The sequence below is a fragment of the Embiotoca jacksoni genome, unplaced genomic scaffold, assembly GCF_022577435.1.
Source record: "Embiotoca jacksoni isolate LCO1_2020_lvr unplaced genomic scaffold, fEmbJac1.0.p SCAF_23, whole genome shotgun sequence".
In the NCBI taxonomy this organism is placed as follows: Eukaryota; Metazoa; Chordata; class Actinopteri; family Embiotocidae; genus Embiotoca; species Embiotoca jacksoni.
Window position 1 is genome coordinate 6,340,185 of NW_027185374.1, and position 16,392 is coordinate 6,356,576.

Sequence of the window (16,392 nt, forward strand, 5' to 3'; positions counted from 1 at the left end):
TTTTTAATCAAATTTTGGATGACATGCTATAGTATAACTTTTTTTTCACATTTTGGACGACATGCTATAGTATGACTGTTTATGTTGTCGGAAATATCAAAATAAAGTCATATTTTCAGAGTGACATGTAAGAAAACTAAATAAGGAAAAGCATCTATTAATACAGTTCATCTGGGGTTGTTTTTTTTACACACAGAGGCCACTGAATGCCCCACATTGAAAATGAGAGCGTAGAGTAGGTTGGATTAAAAAGACACATACAGCTGCTGAATTGTTTTTATTTACCCATTTGTACAGATCCTCAGTGACAAATCTAGACAAATAGGTTCTGTGACACAAAAATATCAAGTTTCAGCTTAAAACTCAGACATTCTTAGGAACACTACAGAACTGACTTCATGAAAAATGACTTTATGAAAAATGGACGCGGCGAACAAAGGAGATATCGAGGCTTTTGCTAAAGCCATGGAGACGGAGACGAAGTCGGACCAGGACAGCGACTCCAAAGACAAGAAGGACGACGATGAAGACATGAGTTTGGACTAAGTGCTCTTTTAAGAAAACTACCCTGATTATTTAATGTATTTATTTCATTTTTCTTGAAGTCAGTATATATATATAACAGATATTTTTCATGAAGTTAGTTGAAGTTATATATATATATACATTATCAATCACTTCAAAACAATCTGGCATCATTACAGATGCATCCTGTACATATTGCATCTTTAATCTCATATGGATTAAATAGTAGCTGTCCAATGGCAATCACTCCATTTCTGATGTAATCCACTTCATAGCGGGAGATTACATTCACTGTTAAAGAGGTGGAATTAGGAATTAAACACAAAGCAACTTTTACGTAAAAAAGCAGTCATGCCTTTTACATTCCCCCACCCCCCACTTCCATTTATCGTCACCACACACCGTTTTAGAGCAGCACAGCATCGGAGATTCTCAAGTGTTTCAGCAGCACATTTCAAAGTCGACACATTTCGACTTTTAACAGCAGAATTCCCACAAATAATTTTGCCCTTCAACGCAATTCAGGTTTTAGACAGAACACCTGCACAGGTGTGGTACATTCAACATACTTGAGGTTTTTAGTGCAGCTGTGACTGCTTGCTCTCCAACAGCCTTTCCATGAACAGTTTTCACACCAAACAGACAATAGTGGTTTTACAACTGCAGACAGAGCGTGGGAAGCCTTTAGAGGAGCAGATTATCGGTTGTACTGACACGTTGGCCGCCTTGCTGGGGAGACATTCGGCAACATTCAGGCTTAAACACAAACAAATATCTTCAGATATTAAGCACACAGACAGAAAGCAGACAACTCCCACTCATTAACAATACTTGTATAGTAATTTAATAGAATAAATACATCTAATTAAAGCCCCAATCCAGGTTAAGTAAATGGTCTGTACTTGTATAGCGCTTTATCACCTTTCGGTCTCAAAGCCCTTTAACATGTTTTTCCATTCACCCATTCATACACTAATGAGACAGATCACCATGCAGGGTGCTGCCATCAGGAGCACATTAGCAATTTTAGGGTTCAGTGTCTTGCTCAAGGACACTTAGGCATGGGGACAGGAGGAGCTGGGGATTGAGCCACCAACCTCCGATTAGTGTGCACCCCACTCTACCGTCTGAGCCACAGCCTCCCTAGTAAGTAGACCAACTATTCTTGCGCACCTATACACATTGATCAAGTTTAAGATGTGACCCTCAAACTTCACTACAGCCACTTATAAAGAGGGTGAGTTTAAACAAACAAAATGTTACCAGTAATGTGCAGTTGTATATTCAGCATTTGTTCAGAGCGCTGCTAAAGCAGTTTCTTTTTTTTTTTTTTTTTTTAATTGCTTGGCATTTTCTCATTCTGTAAAAGCACCAAATTTATTTTCCGTATGGGAAGAATTGTGATTGTTGTTCAAACATAAACCAAAAAAATTCCCAAACAGATTGCGCTTCAAAAGAATCTTAAACGTTCCCTGGGGGACAATAAATACACGTCTGGCTGCAGTAATATATACGAGTGTAACAAACGAGGGCCATCATAAATATTGCGTTACTGTTATTTGTTGGCCCCAATAAAAAACAAAAAAAATTTTTTGTAGGAATTTTAAAGTCTCCCAAGCATACATTTCTGACCCCAAATCTCATGTAGGGCTTTGACATATACATTTTTAAAACCGATAACAGAAATCTACAAAAAAAATAAATTAAATTAAAATAAATAGGGGGAGTGCCATGTTCCACTTCTGGACTAGGCCTTTAATACAGTAGTAAAGTTACAGTAATAATACTTCACATTGTTTGGTAGAACACAGCACGTCAAACAGAGCACCAAACAAAACACAACCCAAAATGCTACCCACAGTCTTGATTCACACACAGACCGTTTTCATTCAATCCCTGAAGAGCCCTTCAGACCAGATGTTTTATTTAATCTACAGCAGACACCAACATGTGCTGCAGCGACTAATCGTGCTTTAGTGGTATTCAGATTATAGCTGCAATGGTTTTTGCTTTGAAAGCAGACAAATAGTGGCTCCCTTGACTCTTCAGAGGACACCAGTTCAGGTAGAAACATATGCTCCAGATTCCTTACGCAAAATAAAAAGGACTACGTAAGGCAGAAAAACAGTTTCCAATACATTAAAAATACAAAATAAAATACTCAAAAATCAGTGCTATACAGATGCAGTTAAACCCTGCACAGTTCAAGATATATGCAAGAGATATCCATTTCCAGTGCCTTCACGGAAGACACTGCCAAGTCACAGAAGTGTTGTTGCTCAGTAACAAATCTAGATCAGTGTCTTACACAAAATATTTCAAAGGATAAAAGCTACTGTTAAAATCTTCCACGAATCTCTCGGCTCCAATTCCCGCCCCCCCGTCTTACTAGAGTAATGTCTGCATCTTCAGAAGCAAACGTGAAACTTCAATTTTTGCTGGGAATGGCTGGTCTGATGTGAAACCGATGCGGATATTTTGTCTCTTTCTGCTCTTGTAAAGTGTCCAGGTCGAGGGCGAGACCTCTGTGCCGTCACAGGCCGGAGGGCTGGGCCGGCTCGCAGTCTTTCGGCCCCTCCGCGGCCCCCCGGGCGTACATGAGGACGAGGGTGACGGTGGCGAAGGTGGCTGCGTTCACGGGGAAGGCTCGCAGCAGCGTGGAGGTGAGGCCTCGCGTGAACACCATGTAGCCCTCTCTGCTGACGCTCTGCCGCACGCAGTCGGCGATGCCGCTGTACTCGTGCACCCCGCCCACCCCGTCTGCCTGGAGCCGCGATTTGATCACATCTACGGGATAGGTGGAGAGCCAGGAGGCGATGCCAGCCATGCCCCCGGAAAACAGCAGTTTGGGGATCATGTAGCGGTCGTCGGGCTCACAGCCGAGGCGCCGCGTCAGCACGTCGTAGGACAAGAAATACACTCCGAAGCCGGGTGTCTCGCGGAGAACTGTCGTGACCATGCCTCTATTTACGCCCCGCAGACCCTCCCGGTTGTAGATGCGCACCAAGCAGTCCAGGGAACTCTTATATAGCTTCCTAGAGGACTTCTTCTCTCCTGTACCCTGCATTTGCAGGCGGGTCTTGGCCAGCTCCATGGGGCAGCAGATGACGCACTGGATGATCCCTGCTGCCGCGCCGGCTAAGAACTGATTCATCGGCGTGTCGTGTCCCAGCAGCCTCATGGCGTTTCCCTGGACCCCAAACACTATAGCATTGATGAATGTGAGGCCTATCATGGGGGATCCGATGCCTTTATACAGACCAAACACCTGATGTGAGGGTGAGAGACATCACATTAGGGAAGACATCACCAGGGACTGATCGTCCCTTTTAATAGACAAACACATTTAGTCACCGAGTCAGCAACGTTTGATTTAATTACTTGTCTCCTTTATTTGTCATCGAGTTACATAACCTCAAGTACTTTTAACACATTACTGTCCCATTAGAGCCACGTTCACCCGATTTGCCCCGTTATGGATAAAACACAGGTTTAATCACATTATTTTGTGCTCATAATTTAACAATGCAGCACACAGTGTATCTAGAACAACCAGCTACAGAGCTGCCAGTATAAACAGAATAGAGTTAGTAACAAGTCTTGCAGCGTGGTTCATCTTATGTTTGTATTACAATAAGAAGAGTATTTGCAATGTTTTGTTATTACTTTTAACTGGGTATGAGACCGGGTTCTTCTCAGTGAGAAACATCAAGCTACATCATAACCCTAACTTTGCAAAGTGCTGGAAAGAGACACCTGTTACTTCATCTATTCAAGACAGTATAAATGTAATAAAGGTGCCTACAGTAGTATATAGTGAAAGATGTAAAAAAAAAAAATCCAAAAAAAAAACCACGGCATTACTAAGAATTAAAAATACGATACACACAAAAAAAAGAAAATCACTAATTACGAACCCGTTTTCCAAAAAGTTGGGACGCTGTATGAAATGTAATATAACATAAACCCATATTTAATAGAAAACAGACCAAAGACAACATAACAAATGTTGAGATGTAGAAATGATATTGTTTTATAAAAACTATATGCTCAATTTGAATTTGATGTCTCGAAAAAGTTGGGACAGGGGCAACAAAACATTGGAAAAGTTGTGTAATGCAAAAAAAAAAAAAAAAAAAAAACACCCACAGAGACATCTCACAAATAATTAGGTTCATTTGCAACAGGTCAGTAACATTATTGCTTATAAAATGTCTCTCAGCAGTGAAGATCGGGAGGGTTAGCCATTCTGTGAAAGACTGCGTGGGCGAGTAGTGCAATAAATTAAAGATAATATTACTGAGTGTAAAAATTGCAAGAGAGGGACCACCCAACCTTTTACCAGCGCACAGTTCAAAAGCCAGCATCCGTGATGGCATGGGTAGCTTGCACATCTGGGAAGGAACCATTACAGTGGGTACGGAAAGTATTCAGACCCCTTTAAATGTTTCACTCTTTGTTTCATTGCAGCCATTTGCTAAAATCAAAAAAGTTCATTTTATTTCTCATTAATGTACACTCGGCACCCCATCTTGACAGAAAAAAACAGAAATGTAGAAATTTGTGCAAATTTATTAAAAAAGAAAAACTGAAACATCACATGGTCATAAGTATTCAGACCCTTTGCTGTGACACTCATATTTAACTCACATGCTGTCCATTTCTTCTGATCCTCCTTGAGATGGTTCTACTCCTTCATTGGAGTCCAGCTGTGTTTAATTAAACTGATTGGACTTGATTAGGAAAGGCACACACCTGTCTATATAAGACCTTACAGCTCACAGTGCATGTCAGAGCAAATGAGAATCATGAGGTCGAAGGAACTGTCCAAGGAGCTCAGAGACAGAATTGTGGCAAATTGCCGGCATCATATTCAAAATAAGCACATATTTTTCATAAAACAATACAATTTCTCAGTTTCAACATTTGAGGTTATCTTTGGTGTGTTTGTAATTAAAACATGATTCAAGTCAACAGAGAAAAAAAATGGATAGAGATTGAATATCAACAATAAGTGGGACTCAATCCAACATCTACACTTACTACCACCAGACGCGTTTCAACTTAAAGTGTCCCATTCTGTCATAAGACCAAGAGTGTCTGACATAACTCTACTATCAGGTCACTCCGACCTCACTGACTTCAACCTACAGGCCAAAGCAGCCATCTTGTTCCAGCCATAATAGCTGGACCTCGCTAAAGATAGCTCTGTCAAACATAACTATTGCATAGGTGTCAGCGGGCCTCCAGCTTTACAGCCCACTGACATAGATGACGCATAGCGACAGGAACAAATACAGGACTCATTTCAAAAACCATGACAGACATCAGAGCCAGGCAAGAAAACATACAGTACATAAACATCATCACTTGTCAGGGTTATTAAAGCATGCCGATATTAGTATCAGATTTGCATCGGAAAGAAATCAACATACCGACTCCTGTCGTATGATGGACTGGAAACAGTGAACGGTCCCTCGGTACAGAGGCTTATCAACACTCTGGACCTGCAGTCTCACCTGGAAGAGAAAACACTCACAATGATCAGTTAAACTCTGGGGGAAAAAAATAGAGTTTTCCAGGGTTTAAAAAAATGTGTAGCCTGGTGCAATTTGAATTATCACAGGACACAAACCTAAAATCAGGGCTCTTTATTTCTTGACTGCTCTCGAGTAGTGTTTTGGAGAAATCACATAAATGTACGTGTTTTACAAAGAATATAATCATTGTCTAACTGAAAGTGCCCGGACACGCGTCTAACTCGGTAAAACAAACCGGTTCACTAACCCAGAAAATAAACACATTGCATCAGTTCAGTGGAAAAGCTCCATGTAAAAACTCACGTGACATAAATGAATGCATGAAATAGTGCATAAACAATGTGCTAACGAGTCAATAAAATAATGCATAAACGACTGTGTAGGCCAGCGTATAAACAAGCTCATAACAGGAAAAGAGAAACATTATAGGCAATGTTCAAGTTCGCTGCATACATATATTAAATTCATAAAGCATATTTAGGTAAATTGGTGTTTCTTTAAAAAGTGAAGGACTGAGACATTTGTATAAAATATAAGAGAAACATTTCGGTTTTTAATTTTTTTTTTTTCAAATGTACACAAAGAGAGAATATTTCTGCCCACCTTCACAGTGTCAAATGGGTGTCCAACCAAAACTCCAACAGCACCTGGAAAAAACACAACAACCCCCAAAAAAATATGACTAACCATCATTTGATTTAAATCTAAACAAGGGAGGGCCTTGGTGAATAAAACCACTCTCTTGACTTCAAGTATTTTATTCCATTACAAATGCAGTTTCAGCTTAGTGTAACCCACTAATAGGCAGGTTGAACATTATACTGATACCCAGAGTTACTTCCGTAATATCAAAACCATGTGAACTCTGAGCGTTCGCCTCTGAAAGGTCCTGTGCACATGTCTCTCAGAACTAGGGGTTTACATTTTTTTTTTTTTAATGCATTTTAAGCAATCGGCGCCCACTTACACATCGGGCCTTTATAACCCATCTTTGATGGCCAGATCTCTTGCTGCCGTAGTGTAATTTTAGCGTAAGCAGGTTAATACCGCCTTATCCAGAGCCAACCGGCTGAGCATCGACACCCTCCAAAGCTTTCTTGAGCGGGCCTTGTTACGTAAAGTTACATAACCTGGGCTTGTGCAGCACACGCACATGTTGTGACGCCGCTTAGGGATTCTCACCCGAGTCGAGGTTGAAACGTATATGCCGACGATAGCACTCGGACTGGTGGCCAACAGCATTAAGTATTAACATAGGAAACCAGCACGATGGAGTACATGAAGAAGAATCCCATGACGCAAGCTCGCCTCTTTCCCATCACCTCATGCCATATCCAGTATGAGGCAGCAATGCAAATCTGTTTAGCCTCAGACATGTTACCGACCATTAATACTGTGACACTGCTGGTTATAGTACCAGTCAACAGTTGTTTTTTTTTAACAGATTACACACAAATATATTATACCGTTATTCATATCAATATTATGGTATGAAATTAGACCGTATATACCGGATAGAAGATTTCATCCATTTATTCCCACCAAGAGGTCAAGAACTTCTGCATGTTCATAACTTAAAAGCCAATGAGTTAATTATTAATAATTATTATTCTGATTAATCACAAGTTTGCAATCAAATAGTTGTCTGCCATTTTCATGTTTTGAATTAGGAGAGAGGTTGTTGCTGTTATTTTTTTTTTTTAAATATTCAACGTGTCAATTAAAGAATCCCACTGGTTGTTTTTTTTTCCACACGGTCTAAATCATACTAATGACGAGCCCAATGTTATATAATCATATCAAGACAATGTTGACAAAATCGACTTGTAAGTGACGGAGCTACCCGTGTCACCACAGTAAACAAACACGGCTAGCTAATCCTACATAAGCGCCCGCTGTCACGTGACCCATTTGTAAAAAGGAACCAATCAGAGAGTCCCAGCTGGAGGCCAGGAAAATAACACAAGCCGGCGTGTTTGACACAATGACGAGCGGTCATTGACCTCAATCTGCTGGTGATCTGAGGCAAGGAAAAACAAGCAGAGGAGGGTGTTGCGTCATAGTTTAAAAAAAAGAAACTTCACACCCGTTGTTGTTTTTTTTTAAAATATCTGAGCATGTGGGCTTTCACTCGCTGCAAACTTTTGGGCAAAGTACAAAGTAGGCCACTCTTAAACCGCAGCAAACGGCTTCTCATTTGACTGCAGACGGATCCCTGAAATGTATGAAACCACATGGTCCGACACATCATCCACCGCATCAAAAGAAAGCATGGGATTGGTCTTTGAAGGGGTGTGTACTGATTCATGCTATCTGGGTATGGCGTGTGTGTGTGTGTGTGTGTGTGTGTGTGTGTGTGTGTGTGTGGAAACTTGAAACAGCCAAGCTGTCCTAGTTTAAAGCTTGGGTTGCTCGTGTGTAGTGTTGACATGCTTTCAGTTCTCACCGGGGTGAACAAGTGACGCCGGGAAGACGTGAGCGAGCGTTTTTGCTGTAAACATCAGCATTTCCTTCCCACACAAGTTCTTAAAATGCGCGTTCTCGAGTTTAAGTTAATGAAATCGAATAACGTTACCATATATATCCATATATTCAATACGTAGTTATGAAACGGTCACATTGTTTTGGACATAAAATTAAAGGGATGAAAGGTAGTTAGACCTTGCAGCCAATGCCTTCAACACTGTTTGAAACCCACAGATTTGCAGAAACATCATTTTATTCGTCCAAGTAAGAAACACAGATTGTATATTTATATTTTAAATATGGACCACATTTAAACTGATCCAGATCTCAAACCACTTTGCTTAGACTTGTCAAATCTTGAACACAGATATATATATAGTCTTTTTTTGGTTGGTGGAGGTGGCTCATTGAATTTTTGATCCAGTAGACAAAAGATAATTTAATGTTGTGAGTAATAACGCTTTTTAAATCACACAAATACGTCAACTCAAACAAAATGAATACAGAAGATAAAAGTTTGAGCTGCCGTCGATCTTGAAGGCCAAATTTTGCTTCGTTTTCCAACTTCAATCAAATACTGAACGTAAAAAAAAGATGTTGTTGTTGTTGTTGTTTTTGTTTCCTTCTAACTTGTCGCCTGATGTTGTTTTTGTGACTGAAAGTCAAACGGACCCGAACACCAAAAAGAAATCAGAAGAACCAAGATGTTATTTGGACACAGGTGAGTGGATCTGGATCAGTATATATATATATATATATATATATATATATATATATCCACCGTGATTTGACATTTGACGTGATTTAACGACATTTAACAGCCGTTAAATGTCAACAACGGCTGTAATGGTCTGACAGTTGGCAGCGCGAACATGACATGACTACCTACCTCCGATGCACCCAGCAACGAAGTCCATCACCGCTCTCCAATGTCACTTCGCCGAAGGACTTGACACACAGTTTACACTCTGCGGGTCACCCGGTGAAGCTCGTTCTCTGTTCGCTCTCCCGTTGACCTCCACGCCCTACCGTGAACCGCTGCGGTGTTTTGTTTGTTTGTTTGTTTGTGTCTCCCTCCCCGCTGCCTGTATCATGGAGGTTTTATTCGAGCCACTTAGCGTCAACGGAAGTAACGAAGAAGGGGGGGGCGGGGCAATCCACCGGCTTCGGTTCGAGTTTCTGTCCAATCAGAGCGAAGGTATGACGCCGACACCCACGCTTGTGACGTAATCCTCGTCACTTTAAAACGTGTGGAAAATGCCGCTTGATGTTTTGGTTTTTGAACCGCCGAGTCAAGTGCGTAGAGGCGGTTTTTATGAGTTTCACAGACAGTTATCGTTAATGTTTAATAAATATACGTCTTCATGAAATGACATCATGTGGCGGTGAGCCTAAAGAGATCCGTTAACAACGTGTTTTTTTTTTTTTTCAAGTGCACAGTACAAAGCACACACACACACACACACACGCTGCACTCTTCGGCAATGTTCGGGTAAAATCGGCGCCACCGTTGACAGTCAAGGCAGCAGTGTCCATAACGCGGTGATGTAACAGCAACAAACTCAAGGTTGCGATTATGTAGCAGCGCATGCTAGAAGAGCAATGGGCTCAGCTCTGGCATGTGTGTGTCGGACAGTCACCGAATGATCGTATGACAGGATGCATATCGCTGATTTCGTATCCGGATCATTTGCAGGTAACTGGTAATGAGACCAGTTTGTTTTGTTTTTTATTTTATTTTTTTTAAAGTTAGCATTAGTTAGCTGTGGTATTGTCTGGGAAACTCGCACATGTACATGTGCATGGTGCGATAACTATAACAGCGATTAGATTGAGACGAACCTAAAAGTGCGTGTTTCTTTGCTGTCTATTTTGCATAAACTGGCGTTACGAACAACACAAATCGAACGTAATTAATTTAATCCAGCGGTCAAGGAACATAAATGCGTCAAATTGACTCTCAGGATATTTTTTTATCCTGACATGCTTAATTAAAGTTCACGTGATCAATTTGTGATCTGCAAGTATTTGAAGGGTCTACACTGACGTACTGTCCCCGTGTTACAGCAAAATGTGTGACTCATCAGATTCTGTGACCCACAGTGTTGGTTATGTTTTAGGCATAAGGAGTTGCATGGTTAGGGTAAACATATCAGGGAATCTGCCCACTTAACCTATCATACATGTGGTGGAACAATTTCTTTTGCCATCTTACAGCGGAAATGTGTTCCCTGAAAAGTTTCATATTTGTCAAAAACAGTTTCACATTTCCAAATTCAAGCTGATGAGCTTCAAAGTATGTCTTCAAATTACGTATTTTTCCTGACTATCTGTCAAGGTATTATCCTTTAAATGAGGTGAAACAGGACAGCAATAAACTGCCACATTTGACCTCCCTGTCAGCTTCACGAGATTAGACGTGAGACAGATAGAAGTCCATATCCTTGAACATCGTTGCATCTCTGCTGTGTCCTTAATGCTCTCTTCTCTTTGAAAACACACAGGGGCATGTGGAGTTGCAGTTGGCTACCCGCTGGACACTGTGAAGGTATACAGTACTGTAAGGGGCATATGGCTGAAACAGACATAGTAGACAACGTTTATACCTGACATTTTTTTTTTTTTTTTATCTTTCTAGGTCCGGATCCAAACCCAGAAACAGTTCACTGGAATATATCATTGTGTAGTGTCGACATTTTCAAAAGAAGGGGTAAGTGGAACTGGTGTTTGTCTACACTGTAGTCTACTAGTTTCTTTGTATGAAAAAAAAAGTTTCACAAATGGTGTTTAAAAAGAATCACATGAGTTAAGAATGAGGCTGCCAGAAAAGACAACCCCGACCCTAACCTTAACCCTTACCGGGGAGAACACGTGCGAGTCGGGCGAAAGATCGAGCTCATCGAGTCCAGGGATCCATGAGGACGAGCTACGCTGACATAATAGTGAAAAGGAGCCCACATGTAGGGAATGTGTCACAGATTGGTCCTGAAAAACAAGAGTGAAAGTCAAATAAACTGAAATGTCCTGGAAAATAATATCTCGTATTTTCCTTAAGAGCAAACTGACAAATTTCCCCAACAGCTGGTGGCTTATATTATGCTCACGGACCAAATTTGAATCACTTATTGTGAAATAAAAAAAGTGTTAAACATCCCAGTTAAGGCTTTTTAAAACCCATGTTCAGATTATTAAAACCCCGAAAGGTGAAATAATAATAACAGTAAATCAGCATTTCAGCATTTCAGCAACAATAAACCAGGTCTACATCAAAAACCTGGAAAAAAAAAGGTTTCACGAAACTAAAATGTTGTGTTCTAAACAAACTTTGAATGCTTTCTGTCCTTATACTGTATAGTTATAGTGTTTTGTGTTTTTTTACATATATATTCCTGGCATAATGTGGTCTGAATGGGGGAAAGAAACTGTGCTTTAAACAGAATTTGGAGTGTTTTTGTTAATCACATTCACGTTTGACAAGCGTTGTTGTTGTTTTGTTTTTTTCAGATAAAACTAATTTCATTGTTGTCTGAATAGAAAAAAAAATATGAACGATAACAACAAAGTAAAAAAATAAAAACCCTCAAAGTTGGCTTTAAACAAGGTTAAAGCTTTCCCTTGGATGTCAAACAGCATTCCACATTAATAAGTGGACCAATAAATTAAGAATACGTTTCTATATTATATTGTTGTTCGTATTCACTTAAGTTACCTTTAAGTTTCCTCTTAACTGCCAAAGTGAAAGCTGAGCATCTGCAGCTAATTGCGCTGCCATGTTAGTCTGTGCTATTTGCATATTTAGAGACCAGGCTACTTATAGTTGTTGCAGTCATAAAATGGTCAAAGAAAAGTATCAGGTCAGCCTTACAGTCAATATTTGTCCTCTAGCTGTAGAGTCACAGATTAACACATACAGCACTGTGCAAGGTTTAGTTACTAAAAGTAAAATAAGGAGGATGCTATCAAAAAAGTCTGTCATACCAGCCTAATGTCACTCAAAGATAAGAGCGGGAATCCTGTTTGACAACTTTTGAGTATTGAACATGGAGTTGACCGTCCAATTTTTCTTGGACAGAAACTTAAACTAAAATAATTAAATGAAGTGGTAGACGGGAAGCAGGAAATATAATTTACATTGTGATTTTTTTTTTACTTTACTTCCTCTACGTGTTTTCTTTTCACCCTCTTGTGCCACCAGGTGCATGGCTTTTTCAAAGGCATGTCCCTACCCATCGCCACGGTCTTCATGACTTCCTCAGTGGTGTTCGGCACATACAGGAACTGCCTGCAGTGTCTGAGCCAGGCGCGAGGTGCTGGTAGTGGTCCAAACACCAAGCTAGAAGTCTTCCTGTCTGGACTGGCGGGCGGTATAGCTCAGGTAACGAAGATTATTTTACAAACTTCTTAAAGTTGCTGAATCATGCACCTCAGTAATGTACTTTATTTCACTGGCATTGTTCACCTAAAACTCAAAGTATACAATGTCTCTTTTTGATTCTCAGATAGATTGATAGCCGTGGGTTTAGATTTATCTGTCGTCATCTGCTGAGTCCTTTATTATCTCCGACAGATATCAGTGATGTCTCCAGGTGACATCGTGAAAGTACGTCTGCAGTGTCAGACAGAGTCCAAGCGACGGGGAGGCAACATGCCCAAACCAAAGTACCACGGTCCAGTTCACTGTCTGCTGAGCATCATCAAAGAGGAGGGCTTCATGGGGCTCTACAGAGGAGCTTTGCCGCTCATGCTGAGAGATGGGCCGTCGTACGCCACGTACTTTTTAACTTACGCCACCATCTGTGAATGGCTGACGGACAGCAGCACCAAAAGATTAGGTGAGGGAAGAAGCAGGAAAAGGCTGCCGTTCTGTATCTTGTTCTCCTTTTACGAGTGTTTTCATGTTTTCAATCACAGCTGTGAGTCATGTGTTACATAACAACGCCACATTTCTTTTTGCATTTCATTAAATGTGAATTTAAAGAATTGCAAAGACTTGCTCATATTCTTAAGATTAGCTTTACTTTTGCTTCAAGTGCCTGTTCCGAGGACAATAAGCATTTCATAGAGCAACTGGGATGCCAAAACTCTTGGCTTTTATGATCTAAATTCCTTGACGAATATAAAGTTAAATGTCAGCATCTTCTTTAACTTAATTTCCTCCAGACTGGAGTGTCGTGATGCTCGCTGGTGGCGTAGCAGGAATGACAGGCTGGACCGTAGGAACGCCCATGGACGTGATCAAAGCCCGCCTGCAGATGGACGGAGCGCAGGAGACCAAGAGATACAAGGGTTTTTTCCACTGCATCACTGAGACTGTGCGGGTGGAGGGAGGTGGGGTTTTCTTCAAGAGCTTGGGCATCAACTGTCTGCGCGCTTTCCCCGTAAACATGGTGGTGTTTTTTACATACGAGTTTCTCACCCATTTTCTCCGTGCCGGACCTGAAAGTGTCGACCCGCCTCGTTTCAGGTTCGATTAGCGTCAACTACCTCCAGTCATAATGTTGGATTTGTTTGTCCTCGTCAAATGGTATAATTTTTTTGCATTGCATTTGCAGTCTTTTAAAGGGATGATTGTGTCAGCCATCATTAGAGCTATCTGTTACATATAATACAACATTCAGGTAGACTGACTAATACTAAGAGCAGTCAGTAATGGGCACTGTTGGTGCCACAAATTGTACCATAATCCATCTGACCACTAGATGGCTTCCTTTACCAGCTTGTTACTTTTTTTTCTTTCTCGTTTACTTCATGGCTGTAGAAGAGCAGTGTACCAAGAAACCTTGTTACTTCTGAGACTACTAGGACTTAATATGACTTTATTCAACAGCATTTTAGGCCTTGATCTTAGAATTAATTTACAGTTTAGCAAGCTTGTTACCCGTCCAGGCCCATGTTACATGCATGTTATTACGTCCACTGCTCATTTCTAGCAAAATGTTACAGCTGGATAATGGAGCTTAAACATATCATATTTAACTTATAATATTGTGATATTGCAAACCCTGTTGAACTGCATAGATTATTTCAAGAATTACACTGAAAAAAAAAAAAAGAGTCAGGATGAAATACAAAAGGGAGTCAGGATAAGTACATTCGGCATGTCACTGCAAAAGCTGCTGCCATTATAACCAGCATTAACAACCTCAAGGCAAACTGTCTGAAATCATAATGTGGAGCCCTTTTATAGATTTTTTTAAACTCATTTGATTTCATTCTGTCTTCCGCTTTATCCAAATAAACATTACATTTTAACCACTGCTGGTTTAGTTTCCGGGGTTTGAGGTCGGAGGATGGACACAGTGAAGTCAGGTCTCTTCAAATGTGGAGAATATGAGAATGATATTTATTGTAATTTATCTGTGATGAAAATGATTTTTGTGCCTTCCATAATAAAGACAGTTTGAGGAAATGATTGTTTAAAATGTTGTCATAATCTCTTCATTTCTAAACTTTTAATTTCACTGATAAAACTTAAAAAGAAACCAAACAAATAATTTTGTTTGCAACATTATTCATAATATTCAGATGCTGAAATATTTAGTGACCAAAAATTAGTTCTGACCGCTGTGACCTCATCAGAGCCCAAAGCAGCACAAAACCAAGTGACTGTAATGTATACAGGAATATGAAATGTGTACTGAATTGGTAACATATCAGTCACATCAAAGAAGAGCCAGGTGTCAGGGCATGGGTCGTGTAGATACAATATACAAATGTTAAGTATTCGAGAGAATAAGGTGGCTATACTGTAAACTCGGTAAAATTCAAATGAATATGTTTGAGAATATGAATGAATGATTCATCCTGTCAAAAATGTAATTTAAGAAATACCAGAAAGGAACTTGGTACTTTCACGTTACAAAAGTCAGACATACTGTTGGCATAGTTAAATAAACCAAATTTACAACCACCTTACTATGGTTAATGTCATGTAGTAAACTGCAAAATGCAAACCTTTGATGACTATTCATTTATTAATTTGTGATGTATACGTCGGGCATTTGATTTGTGGTACGCAGCCTAACACCTAACTTGTTCCACTCAAACAGATTTCCAACAAGAAACTGCCTTGTTCATAATAACTGATTTTATGCTTCGGATATGGTCTGTGACAATGTAAATTAAAGATTACTACTGCGGCCGCACAGTAAATGAATACAAGAATAATGGTGTGCTAGTTGGAGGTGGTGTGTGGAGAAAGGGAAGTACAACAGTACTAACTCAACCTAAAATTTCCAACGTTGTCACTGGGTGGGTTACATCCCCTCCAAAAGCCTGTTGAATGTCACTGCCACCTTTTCTAATCACATCCAAACTGAGCCAGAGGGACCCGCACAAACAGGCCTTTTGTTCAATGAAATAATTAACTCAATCAGATTATCCCGCAAGCAACATCAAGTGGAATCCTGGAAACATTTTAAGAACTGACTGAATTAACCACTTGCGCTCCAACCAGCCCACAGACATTATTGCTGCAATAACTCCATATATCTTTTTCTCGCTCTCTCTTTGGGTACTTTTTGTGTGAACTGAAGATTAGTAACTTCACGAGGTATGAGTTAAAGGACTGGTTTCATCTGTTCTACATGTGTAATTGGCTCATGCTTCTCCCACTATGTGTGCAATAAAGACCAATTATATGGAGCTCAACTGTAATGATTTAATTGTCCTACGAATGACAGATTTACTCAGAGAATAAAGTGGGGTCCTGTTGGCTGAGACCACAGTAGGTCTGTTTTCAGTCAGATCTGTGGCAGGCCTTCAGATTACATGTCATCAACAAGAACAAAAAAAAAAATACAAAATGAGTGTTCTTTTAATATGTTTATGGCTTGTTGTTGTGCATATGCAAATCCACTTT

The 16,392-nt window shown here is 40.2% G+C and overlaps 2 protein-coding genes across 2 annotated transcripts; one reads left to right on the plus strand and one right to left on the minus strand.

The window, feature by feature from the left end:
* Nucleotides 1–262: 262 nt before the first annotated feature.
* On the minus strand, nt 263–9,654 carry LOC138203546 (mitochondrial basic amino acids transporter-like). The gene is made up of 4 exons (XM_069158501.1): nt 9,421–9,654; nt 6,669–6,712; nt 5,961–6,044; nt 263–3,793 (listed from the first exon to the last, which is right to left on the minus strand). The coding sequence occupies exons 1-4, from the start codon at nt 9,446–9,448 to the stop codon at nt 3,059–3,061; spliced, it is 891 nt and encodes a 296-aa protein (XP_069014602.1). The 5' UTR covers nt 9,449–9,654; the 3' UTR covers nt 263–3,058.
* Nucleotides 9,655–10,052: 398 nt separating this feature from the next.
* Nucleotides 10,053–14,953, plus strand: slc25a47a (solute carrier family 25 member 47a). The gene is made up of 6 exons (XM_069158499.1): nt 10,053–10,227; nt 11,036–11,079; nt 11,170–11,241; nt 12,727–12,906; nt 13,099–13,363; nt 13,692–14,953. The coding sequence occupies exons 1-6, from the start codon at nt 10,191–10,193 to the stop codon at nt 14,003–14,005; spliced, it is 912 nt and encodes a 303-aa protein (XP_069014600.1). The 5' UTR covers nt 10,053–10,190; the 3' UTR covers nt 14,006–14,953.
* Nucleotides 14,954–16,392: the final 1,439 nt, after the last annotated feature.